This window comes from Anastrepha ludens, chromosome 2 (assembly GCF_028408465.1).
Source record: "Anastrepha ludens isolate Willacy chromosome 2, idAnaLude1.1, whole genome shotgun sequence".
Classification (NCBI taxonomy): Eukaryota; Metazoa; Arthropoda; class Insecta; order Diptera; family Tephritidae; genus Anastrepha; species Anastrepha ludens.
The window spans coordinates 43,252,922-43,279,095 of NC_071498.1; the positions used below are offsets into that span (position 1 = coordinate 43,252,922).

General features: G+C 37.0%; 1 protein-coding gene across 4 annotated transcripts in view; it reads right to left on the reverse strand.

The window, feature by feature from the left end:
* Nucleotides 1–26,174, reverse strand: part of LOC128869800 (helix-loop-helix protein delilah) — a 71,934-nt gene that overhangs the window by 1,575 nt on the left and 44,185 nt on the right. For all 4 annotated transcript variants that reach the window (XM_054112405.1, XM_054112398.1, XM_054112408.1 and 1 more), the window contains one exon: nucleotides 43–240. In XM_054112405.1, coding sequence (XP_053968380.1) covers nucleotides 43–232 — 190 coding nt within the window. In that variant the 5' untranslated portion in view covers nucleotides 233–240. The remainder of the gene's footprint in view (nucleotides 1–42; nucleotides 241–26,174) is intronic.

Genomic DNA, 26,174 nt, shown 5'->3' on the forward strand with positions numbered 1-26,174 from the left:
GAAAACGGAAACGAGATGTGTTCAGTTCAGTTCAGTGCTTACCCTTGTGGTTTGAACGTTTCGGCAAATCGACCACACTCGCCAATCCAAGTCGACGCTTTTGACGTTCACGCAATGAATATTTCTCCTTACGGCTACCGACTTTACTGCTTTTACACTCTTCCGCACTTCGCTGGCTGCCAGCTAATAATGAGCTGCAATCATGCATTTTGTAGGGCGATGGTAGTTTCATGAGGGGGACTGAAATGGAATAGGAAAAAAATTGTTGTAGAAAAATTGGTTTATTGTAAGTATGTAGAGGAGTATTTAGGATACTGGGTTGAAACTTCCATATACTCGTAGTTTTTTAAAGTTTAATAGTGTCCTTAATATTGTATTAAAAATAGTTATGATGACTTAAGCGGTACTTCCATTTGAATTACTACAAAATTTCGCACTGCGGTTTCACCAATTTAGATTTCTTCTATGAAAGTTTGAAAAGAACTTAAAACATAATTCATAAATTCATCCAAAGCTGACCTTTTGTTACAAATTTGAACTTCTGATCTCATTTTTAGTATCTTAGTCATAAAATCCCTGGCATAAGAAATATCTAAGCAAGATTGTTAAGTTCAGTAAAATATTTTCGTTTGTAAATTGTGCGAAAATTCAAGAATTTGCAAAGTCTTATCACCAGGATACTCAAACTCTGTAAGAGATCGTCTGTTGTTCACTTCAGAAGCACAGCACAAAAAAAAAAAAAAAACATGTGCGCCTGCGCTTCGACTAAAGAGAAGAATGGCAGCACCAAAAGTTGTTTCTACGAGTGCATTGGGCCATTATATGAGTGTTGCTTCCGTCATAATACCAAATACTTAAATCTTTGCTATTTTCCGCACAAGAGGGTGCAAGGAAGATATTTCTGGCCCTCCAGTTTCAACTCAAGGCAACCTAAATGATAAAACCCCCGCTAACACACTGGATGTTGAAACATGGTTGCCTTTAGTAGCAGATTTCAGAATAAAAACAGAAATTGCGGGTATTTCCGAGAAAGAGAAGAAATAGTTAAATTCGATGAAAGGTATGCAAACAGTTGCTGAAGAGGCTATTAGATTTATGGGAACTGGAAAAAAATAGGGGTAACACAAAAGAAGCCCAGTTCCTAAACGTTTATGGTAAAATCGGATGCAAAACAACCGTTAAATAAAATAAAATACCACATAAAATAACAAATAATAAAAAAAAAACACATTAAATAACAAATAAAAAAAAAAAGTAACAGATAAAAAAAAGTGCAAGAGTTTGAGGAAGTTTGACTTCAAGATTCTAAAGAAATGTTGAATAAACTGCGGTTATTCGATGTACGTTTTGTAGCACGTAACAGTTGACGAATTTTGTATCTGTGTATATGAGCCAGAAACAAAACAATAGTCAACTGTATGGGTGCTTCAAGACAAGCCAAGGTAGGTGGACTAGTACCAGACTAGAACTTCCCAAGTAGCTTTAGGTGACGTTGTATGCCATTATGAGACCTCCAACGGCCAGATATCTACACCCAATCAGAGCTAATGATGTAGTGGAGAAGGTTGAAGGCTCTGAGGTTAGAGCACAGTCGAAGAAAGGGACACCAACGACCTTAATCGGCTGGCTGCCAAGCCCGGACATTTACATAAAAGTGCTCAATAGTCTTCTTCTCTGAAAGAGAGTTTTTGCAATAGGGATTAAATGGCAAACCTAGCTTTTCTGCGTGTTGATCGCCACGTCCAGTGACCGGTAAACACAGCTACGAGTTTGGATATAGAATGGCGTTGAGTCTTCAGCACTTTCTATGACCGGCGACTATTGTATTGGGGCCAAATGCCTCCATCTTTTCTGCGCTTTCCTAAGAAATAAGTTGTGAAATTCTCTGAAACCAATTCAGCTGACGCTTTCCTGGCAAGCTCATCAGCAATTTCATTTTCCTCTATGTTCCTCTACTCTCGAATGCAGATTAGACAAATATTACCTGCAAGATATTTCATCTCCTCCTTACAGGAGTTGGCCAAGACGAGCTTAATCTAATAAGAGCTGAGCGCGGAAGAAGCACTTCAAAGCAAATAGTCGCCTATTTTTTTCAGAAAATCTGGTTATATCGCAATTGTACCAAAAGGGGAACTTAAAATAGCCAATCCAGAGTGGTACATAACCATTCGTTTGTCAGAAGTTTTTGGAGAGTTAAGGAAAACCAACCACCGAAGGCTAATAATCCTTACCAAAGCAATGCAAGCTCTCACGTATTGGCTCTTACAAGCGAGTTTTTGAGCACTCAAAAGATGGAATTAATTAGTCATCCGCCTTACAGCCCTGATTAGGCTGGTCTAATGAATTTCGGCCGCCGTAGCCGAATGGGTTTGTGCGTGACTACCATTCGGAATACACAGAGAGAACCTAGATTCGAATCTCGGTGAAACACCAAAATCAAGGAAAATATTTTTCTCATAGCGGTCGCCACTCGGCAGGCAATGGCAAACCTCCGAGTGTATTTCTGCCATGAAAAAGCTCCTCATAAAAAATATCTGCCGTTCGGAGTCGGCTTAAAACTGTAGGTCCCTCCAATTGTGGAACAACATCAAGACACACACCACAAATAGGAGGAGGAGCTCGGCCAAACACCAAAAAAAGATGTACGCGCCAATTATATATATATATATATATATATATACTAGCTGACCCGGCGAACTTTGTTCCACCCTAGAGGCAATAAAAAAGCAGATTTTTAATTTTATTATTGAAAGTTAATTTTTTTATTAATCAAGTATTTCAATGAAGTTTTAATAGATTGCACTCTTCAGTTAAGCACCTTGTGATACACGTCATTTTTTGTTTTATTATCAGGTGCAAGAAAAAACAACGCATATACTTTTCCGAGCCGTGAACATGCCACATATAATTGACCACGTGGGAAACATTGATTTTCTAGATTCAGACCACAAACATTCAAGGATTGGACTTGTGATTTGTTAATGGTCATGGCGAATGCAAGACGGATCGGAAATTGAAGTCTTTGAAGATTGATTGGGATCATCGGGATCCTCGGAATGAGAACTTCTTCACCTTCGAATTTCCCTTTGAGTATCGTCGCGTAAATCACATTGTTCATCAATTTATTTACCACCAAACGCGTATCGTTGCAAGGTTTTCGGGGCTTATGCTTTGAAGCATGATTACTACGGAGCCAACTTTTAGGCGTAAATTGTGCTTTGGTAAGCCAGGCACATCCAAGGAGTTTAAAAATTCAATTTGATAGTTGGTGGCTTCATCTTCATTTGTTACACAGTCAATGGATTTGAATGAATGCATTGTTCCAATGATTTCATTTTGAATTATGTAGTTTAGGTCGTCTACTTCTTTATTCTTAGCCGCTAAAATTGCTCGCTCACTCAACCATTACTTTATTGATAAGCTCGTCTTTCGATGAGACAAAGTTACAGAAATTCTGAGGAAATGAAATCAATCCGCTCGATTCGTCGACAGGTACTCGACCATTACCGATAGTCAGTAATTGCTCAGAGAAATCTTCAGTAGACGTATCATTAAGTAATGTAACTCTGATATTTGTTGTCAGCTGAAGTTTCTTCACATAGCGGCATAGATTCGATGATTTGAGGCAAGCGTTTATTTCATCAGCAGCCGTTGATTTTGGAATTACTGGCAGTGTTTGGCGGAAGTCGCCAGACAGTAAAATCATTGCGCCTCCAAAAAAGTCAATAATGTCAATTTCACTCTTCCACTAAGGCAGCACAATCCGGGCGTTTCTCCGGAAAACTTCAATGCGTCAAAATACTCGCAAACAACGTTCATTGGCCCAATGCAAACGCTAAAATGCAAGCAGTACTCAGTGTTGCAATCATATCGAAACGCTGCTCGATTCAAATCAGCACTTCATAATTCTCTTCTTGTGCGTCGAAATTGATCTACTTGTTGATCTCTGTTATTCACTCGACCATTTCGCTTTGCCAAACGAGCCATTTCACGGGCTGCCTCGCTTTGCTCTTGTGATTGAGAACCACGAAGTCAAGGCATACTAACGCGGCGCTCTTCACGGGCAATTCCTTTTGCTTCTTCAGTCGTTTCATTCATTTACAATGTTTCGTAATCTTCTTGCATTACGGCTTTGTCGGGAAAGATTCGATCGTCTTGGTCGCGGCATTGGTAATGATGATTCAAAGGGAATACAAATTACTGTAATTATATATTTCTGACAAAATTTATATTATCAAATTTTCTACTTAACCATAGACAAAATTATGTTATCATATCAGATGTCCGTCTCCTGGTTCTAAGCTACCTCTCCACCAATTTTCAGCCAAATCGGTTCAGCCGTTCTCGAGTTATAAATAATGTAACTAACATGACTTTCTTTTATATATATAGATATAATGAATTTCAAAAATAAAATGCAAAGTCAACATTTTTCAACGCCTCAAGAAGCAGTTGAACCCTTTAACACGTTTTAGAGGCATCCATTTCTAAGTGGCAAAACTGCTTTGAAGTCCGCTTTTAGTTCAAGCGAATGCTGAGGCTTCCGAGGAGAATATTTTCATTACAAATTATTTTACTGTGTTTTCATTATGGGACGCAAAATATAAAAAGCAACCCTCGCACATATAATGATTTTTAAAACTAAAAAGCAAAATTCAAAAGATTGAGAAAAGTCACCCTCGATAGCATTGCATAGAATTCATGAATAAATCTGGCACATTCTAACAAATACCGATAATCAATTGCACTATTGATGATTTTACTTTACTTATAAAGGCTACAAAAGGCTTAGTATAGACCTACGATTTTCTAGATATTTAAAGTTCGTGAGTAATGGACAAAAATGAATTAACGGTACGGGCCAATTAAAGTTAAAGAAGCGAGGAGCGAGTTTCAGGAATATTTTTTATACTCGCTCGATCTCATTGGTGATGAGCTCACTGGTCGACATGCCATATTCAAGATGTGGCTTAATAAATTATGTAGAGAGAGGCTTAAAGGCATATGAATCAGAGATTTAGAGGAAGTACGTCTCTATTTTACTCGACTATTTCTTTACTTCGAAGTAGAATAATTTTCAGTGCTTGAGATCACAGCAAAAGCTACCACAAAATATTTTACAACTATCTAAAATATGCATTACTTCGTAGTTAATTATTATATTAGCAAGATTTTTACATTCCACAGTTTTTAACTCTACCTAATACAAGTGGAGTTCACTGTACCACAAAGCTTTACAGCGCACGCGCACAAAACTAAGTCAAGGATGTCGTAAACAACGTCTTCGACAAAAGGAAATCTGAATTAGCAAGCAATTTAAAGTGATTGTCGGTTTTGTTGGTGCTCGTTCACCTACAACAAATTTTATATAAGGAAAACTCCAATGAAAATTCGCTTGTCGTTGCTTTCGCGTTAACAATTTTTTTGCTGCTGATGCTGGTGCTCTTGTTGTTTTTATTATTGTTGTTGTGGTTGGTGGTGGTGGTCACAACGGCATTTGCGCATTTTAAATGTTTATTTATTTTATCGTATTAATTGTTTATAATATATACGCGTTGTTGTTGTTGTTGTTGCGATTGGGACATTATGTAGTAGTCGTGAGAATCCATTGCTCGTGTACGTCAAACATGAATGCCATGAAACTTCCTATTAAGGAATTGGAAACGACAAAATCGGCAATCGGTGGCGACAGCGAATACGGCAGCAACAACGACAACGACGAAGAATATTTGTTGCTCATTTCCAGTGTTGCCTAACCCAAGAGGCAATGCGACGCCACCACTCACTCACTCATTCATTTACTGACTTGTGCGGCCCAAGCCACACAACGCCCTGGTTAACGTTTTCTAATAATAATAATCGCAGCACCGCATAGGCTAAAACCAACCATCAGATTTGTATGTATGCACGTACAGTGGTGGTCATACAAATTTAGACAAATGAGTTGTACTTCTATTACTTAGTAGAATGGGTTGGTCTTGCCAATTAAAATGCGACTAGTATTTTATTACGTTTTAATGGCTGAGCAGCATTAAATTTTTTTCGTATTATATCTCAAGTCCTTTTGCGGATTTTCATATGATCCTGGTTTGCCTTAAATTGGTTAGAATTTTTCCGAGACGAAATTCCGCACGAAATTCTAATCCTTACATACAGGTTCTTCAAAAAGCCAGATAGTTCTGGTACCCCTACGAATTTCTACAGAAGCAATAAAGTTCTTGGTAATTCTTCTAGGTGAAATAATATTCTAACGCGCTGAGTATCTCATTTTCAGATTGAGCGTGTAGTTGTATATGTATCTATTTGAAAAGAAAAGTAAAAGTGCAAATTTCTGAAGTAAAATAATAATAATTATAATAAATAAAATTGATGATCTGAACAATATTATATGGGCATATTTCTCACAGTCCTCCCACTAACCGGCGGCCTCACCATTTCCTTAGGGTAGCTTTGCTTAGATGGCCTACCCTTAAATAGGGTTAAGTTGGTTGCCATGTGCCCAGGAACGATTTTCTCATTCCTATCCTTGCGTCTTTCTATTCCTCCTAGCTTAACAGTGCCTAAAGTGCGAGTCACAAGAAGAGCTGAACGGACCATACCTCTTCGACCCCCCAGTGGATATTTAACGTGAACTTGATTTTACGTGGAAGGGACTACGCTGGCGATGACGAAATTGCATAGAGAGAGAAATTTTCACACACATACATTCTACGGCTTTATACACAGGTTGTTTCGGAATGGCGATGACGAAATTGCATAGAGAGAGAAATTTTCACATGCCTACATTATGTGGCTTCATACAAAGGTTGTTTCGGAATGTATCTGAGTGGTCTTATCGATGTAGCTAAACACTAACATGTGTATCATAAAAAAAGTCGAAATTATTTATTGATTTATTTATTTAAATGCCGAAGTAGCAGAACGCGTTTCCGCGTGACTACCATTCGGCAAGACCCGAGGTAGAAACTCACTGTAGAAGAAAAAAATTGAATGATAGGAAACCTATTCTAAGAGCAGTAACCATGCGGCAGGCTTTGACATTATTTCTTCCAGGAAGAAACTTCTCACAAAAGCTCGTCTGCGCTTGGGAGTTGTAAAACTGCGAGACGGACAACAAAATTTGGAATTTCGCCACATGTGAGAAGCAGCACTGGCATCGTCTGTAAATCTATCCGAACTGGATCTTTAAAACGGTTGTTATTTGTTATTTTCCTGCATGTAGTGTTTTGCGTGATAAAGCGCAAATCTTCCAAATCACACTTGGTGATATCTGAATGTCATTTAAATGTCTTAGCACTAGAGCTTGCAAGAGATAAGATGACAGCACCTGCTGGGTTGCATTTAAACTAACTACAATGGGATACTGAGAGCTTTGGGTACTTCTATACACTAGAATTGCTTAGCTTCGCACTCGTGTCCTGAAAACTAATTTCCTAACGAGTTCCCATTAGGAAAGGACGTTAGTGATTTACACATTATGACGACCGACGGTGGTATCTTCTTGGAATATCCATCATCTGGTCTCAGTTTTTAGCTTTGTGACTATTTCATCTAGGCCTAAACTGAAGTTTCAATATTCACGGAGATGTAAGGGCCAGTTAATTTAGAGTGTCAGTGGATTTTTATAGATATCTATACGAAATGGTTATTCCGAAACTGCTCTTTCCTTCATTTGGATCTTATATCATCTGAAGGAGAAGATGAATACGGCTTGTGGGAAATCTGAGCAAATTTGTCCGAGGGGTCAGGTGCATACTAATTTAAAAAATGGGCCATATGCACTGTGGTGAGAACTCTAATGGCATATTACCGATTAGGAACCTTTTCCTATGCTAAATGTAACTTTTCTAAGATACAAAAAGTATAAGAACGGTTAAGAAAAGGAAACAGAAAAGGATCGATTTTATCCAGAGGAGATAGAAATGTAGCAAAATTAAGCTTCAGTTTCTGGGAAAAGATTTTTTAACTAGCTTAAATCAAGTGATGAATTTAGTATTCTGTTGCTGTTTACCTAATCCTGTTGGCTTAGCGGCAATCACTTATCACCAACTTATCTGTCTTAAGCTGAGTTTAGCTGGTTGTGTATCGATTTCAATATTGAAAATTGGCAAAACTAATGAAGTAGCAGATACATACATATGTAAATGTAGTTCTAGAAGTTTAAGGAACTTGAAAAAATTTAGCATATATAGGGTTTTCCAATAACAGGTGTTACAGGTGAATGGATTGCTGCCGGAATTGGATGGTTTTGATCTGGACAACGTTTATTTGCAACAAGACGGCTCTACGTGACACACAAGCAACAAAACCATTGATCTTTTATGGGAAAAGTTTCCGGACCATGTTATCTCTCGAAGAGGTGATCACAATTGACCACCGAGATCTTGTGATTTAACACCTTGTGACTTTTTTCTTTGGGGCCACGTGAAGGAGAAGGTCTACGCCAACAGCCCGGGGTCGATTCAATACCTCAAAGATGGAATTCGTGAAGCTATCGAGGGCATAGGGCAGCCACTTTGCAATTCGGTTATGGAAAATTTCATGAAAGGGATATTGTCCTGTAAGCGTGGTCGTGGTGGTCATTTTCCTGATGCTATTTTCCACCATTAACGGCATACCTTCCTGTTTATAATGAAATAAGCATCCGATCATTTATAATAAAAAAATAGCATTTTTCTTTGAATATAAAAATAACACCTCTTATTAAAAAAATCCTTTATAAGTACAGCTTCGTTCACAATAATAGCAGCACGATATATTGCTATGTTTTGACTATTGATTTCGTTTTAATTTAACTCCTTTGTAAAAATTTAGTTCATGCTGCAACAAGTATTCATCAAATTTTTTAAATTTTCAGTCAGAATTTTTAGAAAAATTGTGTCATGCATTTTTATATCTCATTTAAGTTTTGTATGATATTGTGCAAACTTAAATTCGCGTTAATTTTTGATAGATTTTGCTTATTAGCAACCAAAAAAAAAATATCAAAAATTAACCCCCGTTTTGAGTTCTTCAAACTTGCACCTTATATAAAAAAATGTATATCAAATTCAAAGTTTGTGGATTTTATGAAAATTATTTGAGTTTAATTTTTCAATTTTGTACGAAGTTTGAAATTTTAGTTTTGTGGTTTTTGTTGTAGTATAAGCTATATAGCTAATATAAAAAATAAATTCATAGTCGAAACTTTGCAATATATCGCGCTGCTATTGTGGTGAGCACAGGTTCATACGTAAGTATATATTGCATATAGTAATTTTTGAGACAAAATTGTGTAAATAAAAATATTTAATTTTATTTCGGCCTTTGTGCATACTAATGAACTTATAAAATTTACTTCAAATCATTTCCCTCTAGTGAAAACCGGTTTTAAAAAAGATGTCCCAATTTTTATGTCCACAACTGTACGTAAGTACATGTATAGTAGATGTACGTAAATATGTGTACGCGGTCCTCTCTACTAGTATGTGTCCGCGTGTTGCTGGAATTCAAGAAGTTTTGCCTATTTTAGGCGCTACGACGATTTCTAACGATTTCCACAGTACAGCCCTGCTTGACTTATTGTCAGTCTCAATGGTTGATTGGCCATCTATGTAGGTATATATGCATGTGTGGATTTATGTATGCCTGTACAGATTTTTAAATGATTGCTTGGCTGCTTGATTTGACTTGCAATTCATCATCGGATCGCGTGGCTGGGATCAACCGAATGCGCGTCATCCCCATCATGTAAACACGATCATTACGAATTCGAGTCGATTCTCATACATACATATGTACAATTATATTTACGTTTGTAGTTAGCAGCGGTAGCTGGCAACTCGCCTTGATGCGCTAGTGAGCCAGTGAACCAGATAAAAAGCTAGACTGGTAGACAGTTGGCTAGACATTGACAGTCCAACCGTGCCCTAAGCGGAAGTGTGCCCTCCCAACCAATGGTCCAATTGTTTTATGTGGGTTTTTTTGTAAATGTTTTTTTTTTCTAAAAACATTTTTGTTTAAAATTTATTTTCCGGCGACGTCACAAATGGTAAGCTAACATTAACCATCGCCTACGCCTAACTGTCGGCGCTGTCCGTTGTTGTTGGTTGGTGGCTGGCTGGTTGGTTGTTACTTTCTGCTTGTCTGATTGCCGTTCTCGAATATTGCGCTTCAATTTACTTATCACTCTTCGGTTTTGGATTTCATCCAACGGATGTTTGTGCAGATCGTACTTTTCTGTGCTGCTTTTTGGCAGTTTCTGTGCCCACCCACATTTTTTTTGGTTTTTGTTTTTTAATTGAATTACTTTTTAATAACTGAATAGGGAAAGCCTTAACATTTCACGCTTCATTAATGTTATTGATCGCTGTTTGGAACATCGAATTTATATTTCGAAATTTTCCATTTTATTTCATTTGCATTGTTTTTTTGGTTTGTTTTTGGATTTAAGGTTTGGTTTAAACATCCGTTCGCAGTGGAATCGAATAAGTTTTGGGGCCGTTTGCTGTGCAAGTTATGTGGCATCAACAGCTATTTAATTTTTTTCTTTTTCAATATCAATTAAAATAAATTGAATTTAATCGTTGCCATTAATTGGACATTCGCATGACAACTTACGTCACAAAAATACAAGAAAATCATAAATGAGGCAAACGTTGGCGTTTGTTAACTATTTACATACAAACATGCACGCATTAAAAAATATTGCTCGCTGAAAAAGACAAGCCACTTCCCGAACCTTAACCATCCCACTCAAAATTTAGCACTCATTTTTTTTCCAAATTATTGTCTTGTTTTGTGCTCTTATGTACAGTACTGTGCAAAGCTTAGGCAACTTGTGATGGTGATGGCAATATTTTCGGAAATTCAAATTTCTTTACCAAAGTCTATCGATTCCAAATATAGTGAAGCCTCGATATAACGAATTCGAAGGGGATGGAAAATATTTCGTTATATTTACGTATTTTATACAGATTTCAAATACAGTGAAGCATCGATATAGTGATGTCGCAGAAGATGAACAAATATTTTATTAGCTTATAAATATTTAAGAAAACGGTACTCCAACCGTCATTGAGCCATTTTGGATTTGTTGCAGTTTTAAAATTTATTTTATGATTTTTTACACGCCTATCCTGTAAGTGTACCAAATTTATGCCAAAGAAAACTTTCTAAGGGAGATTAACTTCTAAATATAAAAAGCTTTGTGCCATCGGATTATTCTGTGCATAGTTATTAGCGAACATACATATGCTGAGAGGTTATTTTATGAAATTTAGAGACTGACACAATCGTGGTACAGTGAAATTTGAAATTTTTTTTAACGAAACTACGTAACTATTAAAGTTATTATTCTATTCTCGAATAAGAATTCGAAATTAAATACTTAAAAATCTATGAATAATTCGTTATGCAGAGAATTCTCTTAAACAGGTTTCCAAACGCCAACTTATTCAAAACCTGTTATGAAAAGACTAGGAAACGCTTCGCTATCAAGCAGCTTTTGACATAGGCTTTGATTTTATTCTTCCAACGTCAGCAAACAATTTATCACGGTCGAAGGAATTGCGCAAATACCGATAGCGCTACAGTGGTGCTAAGTAAATTCGACCAAATCAACTAAACTTTTAATTTTTGTTTTAAAAAGTTTGCTATGTTGACACTTTTCTTTCACTTCCGTGAAAGTGACCAACTGAAATTAAGTTACAGCAAAATTACTCTAAACGTTCCAATTCTATCTGTGTAATCTTGGCTCTATCTTTGATACCAGCCATAGGATTTAGGGAATGCTGCTGGAATAACATCCTTGGCGGAATGATAAACCGAATTGTTCTGGTAAGGTAATATCGGGAATGCCAAAATCAAATTCATTCATAAATTTATTATGTAGAGGTTTCTTAAAAAATTTTAAAGTCTTTCCAGGTTCGAAAAAACTATAAAAAAAATTAGGTTTTTTTTCAAGGTACATATCACCTATATTATATGAGGTGTCTTCAGACTGACTGTCAAAAATCTATGAGAATTAAAAAAAATTTAAATAAAATTATATGAATAGAATGTGTGAAATTTTTATGAAAACTGGATAAATGTGTCAAAAATTGTCCATTAGTGTAAGATTTGAATTCATGTGGTTTTTTTTATGTAATGAAATCGATTTTTATAAAAGGATATATAAATTTGAAAACTTTGACCTCATTCTCATGTCTGACAGTTTACATTCCGGATATGAACTAAATGCCACTATAAATAAGAATTTTCAAGTTATCTTCTATTAGAAAAAGGATTGTACTGCTCGACCTATTCTATCGGGTATTTTTTTTAGCTGTATGAGGAATATCGATATCGATAACTATGATTCGACAGTTGACAATGGCAAACTGTGTTGAAATTTCTGTTCAGTAACGTTTGGCCATCATGAATCTCTTAATGCCAGAACATCGCTTCCAATTTGTGGAAATTTATTTTGAGTGGCGAAATGAGGAAGAAGCTACCTTTACGGTGAATTTCGAGCGCTATCAAGTCATGCTGACTGAATTTGTGTTTCAAAAAATAGTCGGTTCGCAACTTGCCATACAGCGCACTTAACAATCGATACCGTCAAAATTTAACTGATCGAATGGACCATGTAACTCGTAGCCGCGGCGGGTATACGAGTATGGCGGATATCATATTCCAAAAATAAATACCATGAAATTATCTAAAAAAAATCTTTATAATTATATGAAAATGAATGTTTGTCTGCATGTCATCGACGAACTCAAAAACTACTGGACAGATTATTATAAAAATTGGTATATGTAGGTATTTTTCCACGGAGAAGGTTTTTAGAATATGCTCATTGATGCCACTCACCTCCAGGTGGTGCTGCAGAGTAGCAACTTCTGCCCCGTTCAACCGATTTCAGTTGTTGGCGTAGCAACGCGCGCCGGGTACAGCTAGTTAAAAATAAAATAAAATCCATTTCAATAATATTTCTCTCGATATATACTTTAATATCGAAAGTGCGAATAAAACAAAAATATTTTAATTCGATCAGGAAATATTGCAGAAAATATTTCCTCAATGCTTGGTCTTAGGTTATTGAGTTAACTACAATCCTTTTGACTATTATAAATATAATATTGAATTTTCAGCTTCTAGTTAGGTCCCAATAGGGAATATTGCGTGTAAAAAGCTATCGAAACACAAGAACGAAAAAAAATGTACTTATACATTTTAGATTAAGGGGGAAAGTTGCTTAGGTTACGCTTAATACTGTACGTATGTACATAATTTTATTAGCGACACTGATGCTCATATTTTTAACTTTCTCCTGTAAAACCCCGCTGCCGCCGCACACCTACCTATACTCTTGTTCAATAGCAGCACTTTTGCAAAATGTCTCTCAACACCATCAACCATTTCTTATGTAGGTACTATTCGAATGCTTGAATGCTCTTTTGCTCCACTGCCTGCTTACCTACGTGTCAGCCGGAGTGGCTGGAAAATGCCGGGCAATCGAATTAATCAGTTGGATAAAATATGCTTTTAAATGATGTCAATATAAATTTTTATTAAATGCAATAAATAAATGCTCGATAAATGGATGGCGTGCTTTCCTTTCAGCCTTTAAGCATAAAAGTACATACGCACGCACAAAGGCGTCGTAAGTTTTAACAAAATATTATTATATTATATTAAAAAATATTGGTAATAATTATTTAATAATGGCTGGAATTTAAATCAGTTATAACCAAACGAGCACATAATTTGCGGACGATAAATTTAAGTAAAATGGTTTTTAAATTAAGTTTGTGTTTTGCTAATTGTCGTGCCATGGCTTCCAATCTCTGTGGAATATTTAAGTTAACAGTGAAATAACTGTATCAGATTTAATATTCGAAATGCTCTGTATGCTCATAATTACGCGGTTTACTAAAGCAGCTGTTTAAACTTTACAGCAGAGACAGTAAGGTAGCGGATGTTTTTGGTAGTGAATTCTACAAATACAATTTTCGTTTCGAGTCATAGAAGTCACTGAGAATCAGTTTTCATTCTAAGCGATGATAAGATTTCAAGCTTCACAGACAATTATAAAGTGGACATCGTTACATAAACTTGCGTGTTCTTGCAGAAATTTTCAATAATAGAGGCTTAGAGATCCCAATTCCAATAGTGTTTATATGGGCAAAAAGTTGTTAAACATGATGACCTTTCACGTTCAAAACTCGCCTTCGCTGTTGAAAATTAATGAATTGATTTTGACAAAGAACCTGTTATATGCTTAAGAACGTTGAAGATCTTTGACATCTCTTCGATAGCACATCTTTAATCTATACAATACCCTGCTTATGGAGCAGACTACAGTAGCTGCTAAAACGGTGAATTAATATGTGCCATTCCTTTCACTTTAACCATCGCACGATAATTGTTGATCCAAACTTACTGCTTCTTATGAGAAAGCTAATGGAGCATTTAGCGGCCACCGTAGCCGAATGTGTTGGTGCGTGACTGCCATACGAAATTCAGAGAGAACGTAGGTTCGAATCTCGGTGAAACACCAAAATTAAGAAAAAATTGTCGGCAGGCAATGGCAAATCTCCGAGTGTATTTCTGCCACGGAAAAACTCCTCATAACAAAAAATATCTGTCGTTCGGAAGCGGCTTGAAACTGTAGGTCCCTCCATTTGTCGAACAACATCAAGACGCACACCACACATAAGAGGAGAAGCACGGCCAAACACCCAACTTTTGACTATACGCTTTCCGTAGAAGCTGTAGAGGTGAACAAGCGGTAGAATCCATTCAGCGCTGATTTTTGCCTATTTCTGGGAAGATTTCGACTGTTTATATACAGTTTCGTTCGAGAGGCTATTGGGATGTGTCAAAAGATTGAGATTATTTGAGGATACGTCGGGATAGGTTATGAGCATCAAGCAATGGAGCTTTGAGGCCACCGTGTCAACTCTTGATAAGCGTAACCCTATTCTAACTTAGAATCACGAAATGCATTTTAGATAGTAATAAAATATCACAAGGCGATTGTCGGAGTTAAACGCTTTACTCTTAAATAAGATTCGAAAATATTGAAAACTTTGCGTTCCCAAATCACAAAAGACGAATTTGATTTTCGTCCCAGTATGCCCCCTCTCTGGGTAATCATTTCAGTCTAAGCATTTTCAAAGAGACTAATTTGCGCTAAAGGTTTGTGAGGCTGACTTTTTCGTGGATAACAGTCATTATCCTCTCATGAGAGGAAAATATATTCATCATCGTTCTCGACTTGTAATAACCTGATTAAGGTTTTGTAAGAATCTCGAACTAAATTTTTATGAGTCAAAAATTGAAAGCAAATTACCGTTCGGTTCATTATAGCTTTTGAGTTTGATTCTTAATAATTATAGGTTATCACATAGGCTAGAATTTCACACCAAACTTAAGGGGGTCTTCTGGTCTCGAGGCCCTGAAATGAAGGGTTTTTTTGGGGATTGATTGTGACAAATCCTGTGAATATTTTAAAAAAATTTTAATTTTATTTTAAAGGTACATGTCTTGGCTTTTAAAAAATGGTTTTGACTTTGAAAAAAATTAACACCCGCGACCTTGAAATGGCGCTGAAGACGTCCACCTCCAAACGAAACAGGTCTCCATTTTGGTCACGGTTTTTCCACCTGGGTAATCAGAAAGCAAATATGCGTTGTCTTCAGAGTTGCCCTGGTTAAGTTTTCCCGTGACAGATTTTTTTTTTTTAAATTTTTTCAAAAGTTATGCAACAATTTGCAAAAAAAATTTTTTTTTGCTCATTTTTTGAACTTTAAAAGGTTATAAAAATGGAATGAAAAAAAATTTCAAAAATCGTACACGGTTAAACTTAGCGGTAAGTTTTCCGAACCTTTTAAGACCAAAACCATTGAAATCGGAGTATAACTACTATGAAAAGTGTGACCAAAATGCTTAAAAAACACGATTTTCGGGGAAACGCGTTTAAAGATAAAGTTTATGATGAAAACGGCCGGAGGAGGGTACACTTCGGTGCCCAGAAAAATGTGAAAAAATGCGATTTTCAAAACATCCTTTCTGTGGCGTATTCTCGCATACACATACAACAAAATTATGCAAAAAAAAAAAATCGATTTTTTTTTCGCTGGAGACCAGAAGACCCCCTTAAACGGCGTTGAAGCTTTCGGTGCTTTATGCAGCTATAATATTTGCCCGCTGGGTAAAGCGTTGAATGTCGTAACGCTTTGAAAGTAAGGTATTGATTTCTGCCTGCAAAGTATTCAAGCCAGGCTCCTCCTCCAATTTGTGTCGTGTGCTTTTTACGCCGCCTCCGACCGGTGATTAGTTTTTATGTTTAATGTTCCAAGTCATAGCTTTTAGCTTTTCCCATCATTCCATTGTCTCCTACCCTGCAGATAAGTGGGTGTAGACAGCTAAGGAGTATTATAGAGTCTATGGATTTTATCAAAGCTTGTGATCACCTACGCTAAGATATACTCATTTATCGCCCTAAAGAGCCTGGTAGTATGGGGATAGCTCTTGTGGCAGAAAAGCCAATTTATCAAGGGCTCTATCGGTGTTTCATTTATTTCAAACAAGTGGTAAATTAATTCCTTGCCTTGTCGGGTAGATTTGCTCCACAAGGTGAAGCCCAAAATAAACAAGATTGCTGTCATTAAAATGTTTTTGCTGGCGCCATCTTTTTAATGAGTTAGTGCGTTGGAAGTTACATCCCTAGCTGACTTCCAGTGAAAGCTTGGTGACATTTGGTTCAGTGGAAGCGAAGTTATGCATCTAAAGTGCCAGTATGTTTGTGTCGTCGATACGAAATTGTGTTTCGAACAAAGAGCTAATATCAAATTTTGTTTTAAAATCGGTAAAACGTTTACCGAAACATTTGAACTGATGAAAAAAGTTTATAGCGATGATTGTCTATCTTGTGCCAGAGTTCATTAGTGGTTTACACGTTTAAGAGATGGTTGTGAGGCAATGAATGGCAATGAACATATCAGCCGAAAACTCGAAAAACCATCGACATTGTTCGTAAATTTATCTAAAATCAACCAAAATCATCTTTGAAATTCATGGAATCGGAGGTGAATATCTCCAAAACATCGATTTATCGCATTTTAACTGATCATTTGGGCTTACGAAAGGTCTATGCACGTTTCAACAAAGCACTTGTAGTTTCTATTTTAGCTCAGTCTTGTTTATTTTGGACTTCACCTTGTATAGTGTCCGTGCCTTTGCTGACAACTTCCCGTTTTGCCAGGAAGTTAAAATAGCCTGATATTGGCTTAAACCGGTCTTTAGATTCCGTCTAAGTCTGGTTATCTTCTTAAAAGAGCGTGGACCTCTTAACGCATTTTTGGACGGAAGGTATGTAAACTTTTAGGTGAGCATCATGGGGGATTGGTCACATATACTCACTGTATTTGGATATTAGAACCTCGCTGATTTATGAATTAAACGGACAGATGTATAGTATAATTTTGGCGGTTTCTCTTCGCCAATTAGAATGGTGTGACCATGTGCTACTTTGCCCAGGAAGTAGTGAAGGCTAGCTAAGTTAACAAAGCTTAACTGGTTGTAACTTTGGCTACGAGATCGGAGACTTAACTCTACGTGCCACCGCTATTTGGAGCTTTTGGAGCTCATTTCAATCTGCTCTTGGAAAAAGAGCAGAGACTGCCTTTCAGAGAGTTTTCTTGGTGTTTTTGGTTAAACCCTGCATATGCATAGAATTTGGCTTTGGTCAACTCGAGGTGGAGTTGTATCGCAACTGGATGCCAAATGCAAAGTTCGGTAGTTATTCGATCGGCCTCAAGCATTGTTATTTGACATATTATATATAATAACATTTAGATTGCATATCAGGATCTGCTATACTTATGAGCAGCGTGTGTTGAGACCTTACGTTGGTGGGCACCCATGCAAAATACACCGCTGAAGCTTATCCTTACTTCATAGTATTCAATTTTACTCTATTATATTCCACTATATCCTTCCCGCTCCACTTTTCGTAGCCAAACTTTATTGTTGTGTTAGGAGCACAGCTTTCCATAAGATAAACAGCTTACTTGAGCGGAAGATATGTAAAGCGTGCAACTTGTTTTCGCGCAACTTATTGCTCAGAGCACATCCGACAAGCTCCACTGCTGTTGAATGCGCGCTTCTAGTAATTCAATATTTCGCATATACAAAACCAGCTATACATATGTGTGCGTGTGTGTGTATGTCTGTTCGTACGTGCATGAATATGAAAACAGAATCAGCTTCTGTAACAAAAAACTGAACAGCGCATCTCAGGGCATCAACCAAAATTGCTTTAAACTGCAGCTAAAGACATGTCGCTCTTCATACTCTTCTACTACGAGTACCAACAAATATGAGTAGTAGATAAGCAAAAAAAAAACACTTTCTTAGTTGTATTATGAAATTTAATGCAGTCGCATAGAAGAATCAGAATCTCGAGCATCACTCAAGTGTTGCACTGCTTTATAGTGCAAAAATTTAGTTACTCGAAAGTATCATTTACACACTTCAAGGTTATTTGAACTACCACCATTACACCATTCAACCAAGTTTCCTATCATTCAAAATTGCACATTCATTTTTATGGCACTTGACATTTTAAGCGAAAAAATGACATATTTTTTATGATTCCTATAACTATCAATGGCACAAAACTAAAAAAGAGGAAAATAAAAATGAAATCGTAAAAAAAATATGTCGTACAAATTGTCGCGTTATGCTGACATATTGACGTGACGGTCAGTCTTCAAACTATGTCACCTTTTAATGAGTACAAATAGTACGAGTATGAGTTCGCATTTTAAAAAATAGTAGATTTTTCTGTGCTCACATACATATGTATGAATGTATGTATGCACTTACTGTTGAGTGTGAACGCTTCACATCTCCGCCAAGTATGAGAAATTGTCAGCATTGAACAGTTCGAAGAACTTTCCAAATTCGGACATCACTTGGTGGCCATAAAAGGCACAACACCGCAAATGTATGTATGTATGTGCATACATGAAAACGTACATACATAAAACTTCAATAAAAAGTGTGAGTACTTGTAAGTCACTTGTAATGGATTAGTAATGGTAACTGATACGTGTAGTGGTACTTGTATGTGATTTTTGTGTTTCAAAGGTGTCCAATTGAGCAGCAACATTAAAAAAAATTATTAATTAAAATAACATAAACCATGTCATTGTAGATTGGTGATTATTGCCCACATTAGTTGGTTTATTTCTTGTTGATTTAATTAATTTGACATTGGACAAGAAAAATTGTGAAACTCTAAGCGAGATATAAAAAGATTCTTAACTAGATATACAGGGTTACTAGGAAAGTCGTCCTAGATACTTAAGGACATTATCTTTCAGTTTATTTCTTTTTTATTAAGTTAAATGACATTATTTACAAAAAACCGTTATCGATATATTCAATTTTAAAAACTTAAAAACTTTTGTTTGGGTTTTGGTTTTGCTCTGTCCATTTTTTTTAAATGTTAGTTCGAAGCTCCTACTTCTTCTCTCTTTTTGATTAAAGAGTGCATCAATAAAAATAAAATTGTTAATAAAATTTGAACTGAGCCATTCAGGGTAAAAAAGGCTGCTTGATGAAGTTTTGAATTTAATGTTTTTCCCTAAGTGTTTCCTTCTTTTCATCACTAAAAAAAATTTTTTTATGGAGACTATAATGCAAATTATTTTGAAAACTAGTAGTTGTCCAAAGAGATATAATACTGAAATATCAATAAACTAGTAGTTGTCCAAAGAGATATAATACCACGAAATGGGTCCGTTGTGAGCCCCGGGGGCTGGGCTACATTTCCCTCTCCATATTGAACCATCCTGAGCTTTTTACAAAGCGTAAAAGGTTGTTGATACCTAAAGTGTATAGATTACCTATATTCGTTAAGAAGTAGGATTTAAGAAATCGGTTTCTGCTTCTGGCTAGAGCCGGGCATGTGCAAAACAGGTGTTGAATTGTTTCCAATTCCTCCTCATTTCTGCAGCTACGACAGAAATCATGCAGATAAACGCCTAATCTCCTTGCATGATTTCTTATGAGACAATGTCGTGTGAGGGCCCCTACTAAGGTCCTGATTTGAAGTCTACTCAGTTTTATAATACTCTTGGACAGAGTAAATTTAGCCTTGGCCCTCGCAGGTGTTAGCGCTAATCCATCTCTGATTTGCAGAATTGATTAGTGCGTCCTTAATGAGAAGCTTACAAGTTGGGAGAGGTATCTCCATAAAATTACTTATGTCTGGCATACAGGTACCTTCTCTTGCAAGTTGGTCTGCCCTACAGTTCCCTGGTATATCTCTGTGGCCTGGGACCCAGCATAAGATTATACGATATTGTTTGGCCATCTCATTTAGAGATTGGCGACAACGTAAGACACTCCTTGATGTTGTTTGGAATGCATCCAGGGCTCGTAGGGCATCTTGGCTGTCTGATAGAATGCAGATATCCGTTGATGATATTCTGTTTATCTTTAACCATTTTAAGGCTTCATGAATAGCGTTTATTTCCGCTTGAAAAACGCTACAGTGATTCGGTAATTTAAAGGATTCACTAATAGAAAGCTCTTCACAAAATAACCCTGATGCTATACCGGTGTCCATTTTGGATCCGTCCGTGTAGATCTTAACGGGTGTGTTGGGTGTTGGATCTTCTTCAAACTATTCCAGTCTAGAAGGGATTTTCAGTAGGAAATTCCTTTCGAAGCAAATAATGGAAGGGTGATAATCACAGTCACTGGGTATATCCGTGTAGGAGTCTAAAATGGTTGAATGTCCATGTGTGACAGTTCTCCATTGTGAGCTCGCTTTGAACCTTACAGCGGAGCAGACCGCTAAGTATTTGCAGAAGAGATCTAGGGGTGGCAGATGTAGTATGATATCCAAAGCCATGGATGGCGTGGTTTTCATGACGCCACAAATTGCTAGTTCTGCTGATCTCTGCACCTTATTCAATAAATTAGAATAGGTTTTTTTCTGCATAGCACACCACCAGACAACATTTCCATATAGAAGAATGGGTCTGACGACAGCAGTGTAAAGCCAATGAGCAACCTTAGGTTTAATTCCCTAGGTCTTACCTAAAGCTCTCTTACAGGCATAAAAAGCTAGGTTCGCTTTCCTGACCCTTTCTAAGATGTTTGACTTCCAAGTCAGTTTCCTATCTATGATTAGTCCCAAGTACTTGGTTTCTTCCGAAATCACAGCTTCCCCCTTAAGCATAATTGGACTTAGTTGAGGGATTTTGTGTTTCCTAGTGAACAATATAAGTTGTGTTTTGTCTGGGTTGACCCCTAGACCACACTTTCCTGCCCACCTAGAAAGTATATCTAGAGCATTTTGTATTAGGTCTCTTAATGTAGATACAAATTTACCAGAGACAGCAATAACAACATCGTTGGCGTAAGCTATCACCTTACAGCCCACCGATTCCAGTATTAACAGAATACAGTATTAAAAATAGGTAACTAGAACAAAAAAACTTAACAATTCAAGGCCCTCACCTCATTTGAAATGGCGTTATCGTGTGAACTACGATCTGCCGAAGGGCGACCACTATTAAAAAAACTTTTCATGTCCGGGGATTCGAATCATCAAGCGGGACAGCATAATAAGTCTTTTAAGCTATACAAAAACAAAGTTCTAAAAATAATCTAATTGAAAAGATAGATCAACAGGCAGTCCAACATATCCAAATATCGATTCCAAAGACTACCTGTTTCGTACCTGGCATAAATCAAACAATCGAAAAAGGTCGAGTGATCATTTTTTTTACAGTCGGAAGAATATCTATGTGTGAATGTGTTTCTAAATCGTTGTTTTTTTCCTTTAGCCTGCATATGCAATTCGTCTGTGGTAGATGAGAAACACCGTGCTCTTGGAAATACCTATAAAAATGTGCCTTGGCTAACATTTTTGGACTACTTTTTTTCTGACTGTGACCTGGGTTTTGAACTTTACTCGTAAACACCAAGACGTATACTAATGAGAAATATGTTGGCTCTACGTGATGGTTACATGCCATGGTATCCTACTCGCCGAGTGTCTGATGTTAGCGTCTTTGATGACTTTGAGAAATGGGCTATTTTAAGAGACGGCATACTGATATGGGCAAACGCGTAGTTTTGACGAGAAACAAGAAAACGAAATATAGTACGATGTTTTTTTGAGACCAATCGATGAAACAAGAAATACTTCACGCGGCTGACAAAATGAGGCAGGATCTAAGAAAAAGCGTCGTGAAAAATAATTCAAGGAACAGAATGAGGATTGAGAATTTGTATCAGGAATAGGGTTAAATGTTATGATAAATATGAAACGAAGGGCGGGCTGCCCACTCACGGCAGTGTTAACTGGCTTCTGGTTCATAGGAGAGAAAGCAGTAAAATGGGTGTCCCTTACAATATATACTGTCATAGTTTTAATCAGCTGGGGAAAAGGAAACTGTCTTCCACTTCCTTTGTGAGTGCTCTGCCCGATGGAAGGAAAGGATGTTAACCCTTTTAAAAACCACGAATATCGTTTACAAGGTTTCTCAATCCCACACGCTTGATATAGTCGTGAAAGAATAACCCTTGTTGGTAGCGAGGATGTGGCAACAAAATGGTTCGAAAACGCTAGTTGGATTCTTGGAGAACCACCGCTTCAACCAACCAATCAACCTGGGAAGGATATTTTGAGTACAAATTTTTTTGGGTGTTTCTTTAAGAGTGTATAAAACGGAAACAAAACAAGATTTTTTATTTTTGTTTGAAGTATTTTATTTTTTGATCTATTCTTAAAAAATAAATTTTTTTTTTTTTGCTATATGACCTTCGTTCAAAAAGTTGTCAACCTATAGAAAATGATCCTTCAAAAAAAGGTATGTCGCTAGCGACACGTGCTCCGGGACTCACAGGTGTCGGAATCAAAAAGACAAAAGGGTTATTGTTTAGTACAAATGTCGTTATCGTGTGAACGACGATCTTTAAAAAAAAAAAATTTACAAAATGGCGGACGTTCCAAGATGAAATGCCGCTTTTCGGCCCTTTTTTATTCTTAAAGTCCGTAAAAATACTAAAAGAATGTTTTTCCGTATGATCGTAGTTCACACGATAACGATTTTACGTCATTTAAATTGTATTTCACCTAAATCGGCTCAGTAGAACCGGCTATATTTGTGTCCATTGTCCATGTAAAGACCAATTATTCAAAGGCTGACAACTTTATGAACGACCTTTGAGTAGCCAAAACAAAATTTATATTTTTAACAATGGATCAAGAAATAAAATACTGAAAACGAAAGAAAAAATCGATTTTCGTTTCCGTTTTACACGCTTTTAAAGAAACACCCAAAAAACGCCATTTCAAATGAGGTGAGGGCCTTGAATTGTTAAGTTTTTTTGTTCTAGTTACCTATTTTTAATACTGTATTCTGTTAATACTGGAATCGGTGGGCTGTAAGGTGATAGCTTACGCCGACGATGTTGTTATTGCTGTCTCTGGTAAATTTGTATCTACATTAAGAGACCTAATACAAAATGCTCTAGATATACTTTCTGCAAGTCTACGAGTGTATTTCCGACATGAAAAAACGCATCATAAAAAATATCTGCCGTTCATTGAGAGGTGAACACATTCTACTGGCTAGGGTGCCAATAGTGCAGTTACCCGACACCTGTGTGGTCGCTGGTATGTGTTCTGTTGAATCCAAAAAGACATTCTGTCCTCTTAAGATTCAGTTTTGGCTAGAGCGCTTTGGAGACCCTGCAGTTAGTAGTCAGATACCACCTTCTATTTCCACGATTACGCTCAAGACAATCGCAGAGTACAGAGGAATGCTCATGTCGTCTACCACTCGCCGAAGGTCAAGCTCAGAGCTTTTCCTTGCACACTCATCCGCTTTTTCATTTCTCTCCACTCCAGAGTGGCTGGGGACCCAACAAAGTGTGTTGTGTTGTTAGATGAGCGAGAGCGACCTCCTGCATTCTTTAACACATCTTGAATTGATGAATGCTGAGGCCAGTGGCTTGCCGGTGCCAAAAATTATAAGGTTTGCCGGAGGTAAGTCCATTAGTCTTATCGTTTTTGGCACTTTGTCTACAGCGCTTTGAAGACATTGCACCGGTCTGGTAGTCTCTAGGAATAATTTAAGGATGGTTGTTCTGAGTACACTCCCGACTCCCAGTGCCATTGCCCATCTTTGTGCCGTCAGTACATCTGTCATCTGATATGACTCTGGTCTGCCAATACTTTCTGTCGGGTATTCGTATTTTATACTCTCTTTTCAGATCTATCTTGGGAACCAGATAGTCGGTTTTCGATGCGTCTTGCAAGTATTATGCAGAGAGTAGGATTAATGCATGACCGTACGTGTTTTTTTTAGCATGTCTGCCGTTTTACTCCTGGAAGCAGACTTAGCCGCTATACCTTTAACAATGGATGGAATATGTAGGATCACTTCCAGCGCCGACTGGGGCGTCGATAGGAGCACACCTGTTATTCCTACACAAAGTAATCGTTGGACTTTTAGGAGATTGTTTAGTTAGGATTGTGTCCGCAGCGCCTCCCACCACGCGCGAGCGTTCCTAAAGTTAGGATAAAATAATAACAAAAGGATTTTCCAATAACAGGTGTTAACGATGATAAGATTATAGATGATTAACGATTTTTTATGTCCGGAATTAGATGGTATTGATCTGAACAACGTTTATTTTCAACAAGACGGCGCTAGGTGCCACACAAGCAACGAAACCATTGATCTTTTAAGGGGAAAGTTTCTGGACCGTGTTATCTCTCGAAGAGGTGACCGCAATTGGCCATCGAGATCTTGTGATTTAACACCTTGTGACTTTTTTCTTTGGGGCCACGTGAAAGAGAAGGTCTACGCCAACAGCCCAGGGTTGATTCAAGACCTCAAAGATGAAATTAGTGAGGCTATCGAGGACATAGGGCAGCCACTTTGCAATTCGGTTATGAAAAATTTCATGAAAAGGATATTGCCCTGTGAGCGTGGTCGTGGTGGTCATTTGTCTGATGTTATTTTCCACTATTAACGGCATACCTTCCTCTTTATAATGAAATAAACATCTGATCGTTTATATTAAAACATAGCATTTTTCTTTGAATATCAAAATAACACCTCTTATTGAAAAACCCTTTATAAGATTTATTCAGGGTCTGGATTTATTTCGAAATCACAATCAGCCAGCACTCTGCTATTTGCAGCATATGCACGTATGGATGTATGTAGCTAATACGAGTATTATTTCAAATTTTCCCTTAATACCTAAATACGAATCAATTTCATAATGAAAGACAAACATTTCAATATAAGAGCAATAAAATTGCAACATCAAGTTACAAATTTAATTACTATATAATTATCATCATGGAGCGCATAAGATGGCAATGACTGTAAATGCGTCAAATAATCAGTTTTATATAGTCATTGCCAAAAATAATTCATTCGTGAAAGTACAATGCAAATATTATAATTTGCAATTTCTCAACAAATTTTGCTATTATTAAAAACCGATTTGCATATTATGCAGCTCTAAGTATTGCATTGAGTAATATAATATGATTAAACAGGCATTCATTGTTTGAAATGCTACATAGTAACTGTAAGTGCTCACAATTACGCACAAACATGCACGCATGCACATATATATGTGTGTACATAGGAATAGTTTATAATTATGCACGATTGTATTAGTGCTCGCGTGAGTGTGTACGCATATTTAGATGCTCATTATACCTACTTTGGGAAATTCGAAATTTAATTTGATGTGTCTAATAATCCATCACTCGTAGCAGTTACTGCAAAATATGTCAACTATTCACATAATTTGTATGCTGAACTTTCCTATGAATAAATGGCTGGCATTGGCAGCAAACAAGCGGTCAGTCAGCTTGAACACTTTCATTGCTACTGAAGTGATATATTCATGCTTCGTAGTAGATGGATACGAATGGCAAAGGCTCTGGGATACATGATGACACTCTTGTTGTTGCTTGTCGAAAAGTGGCTAATCGTATTTAATGCCCATTCAAGGTAAATTGCGCAAATATTAATTTCACACACACAATCGCACACACACACACACACGCAAATAAGCAACCGTATGTGTAGGTGTAGTATTTTCCCTGCAGACAAATCCACCCGATCTCAACTAGTGTGCTTCTCATG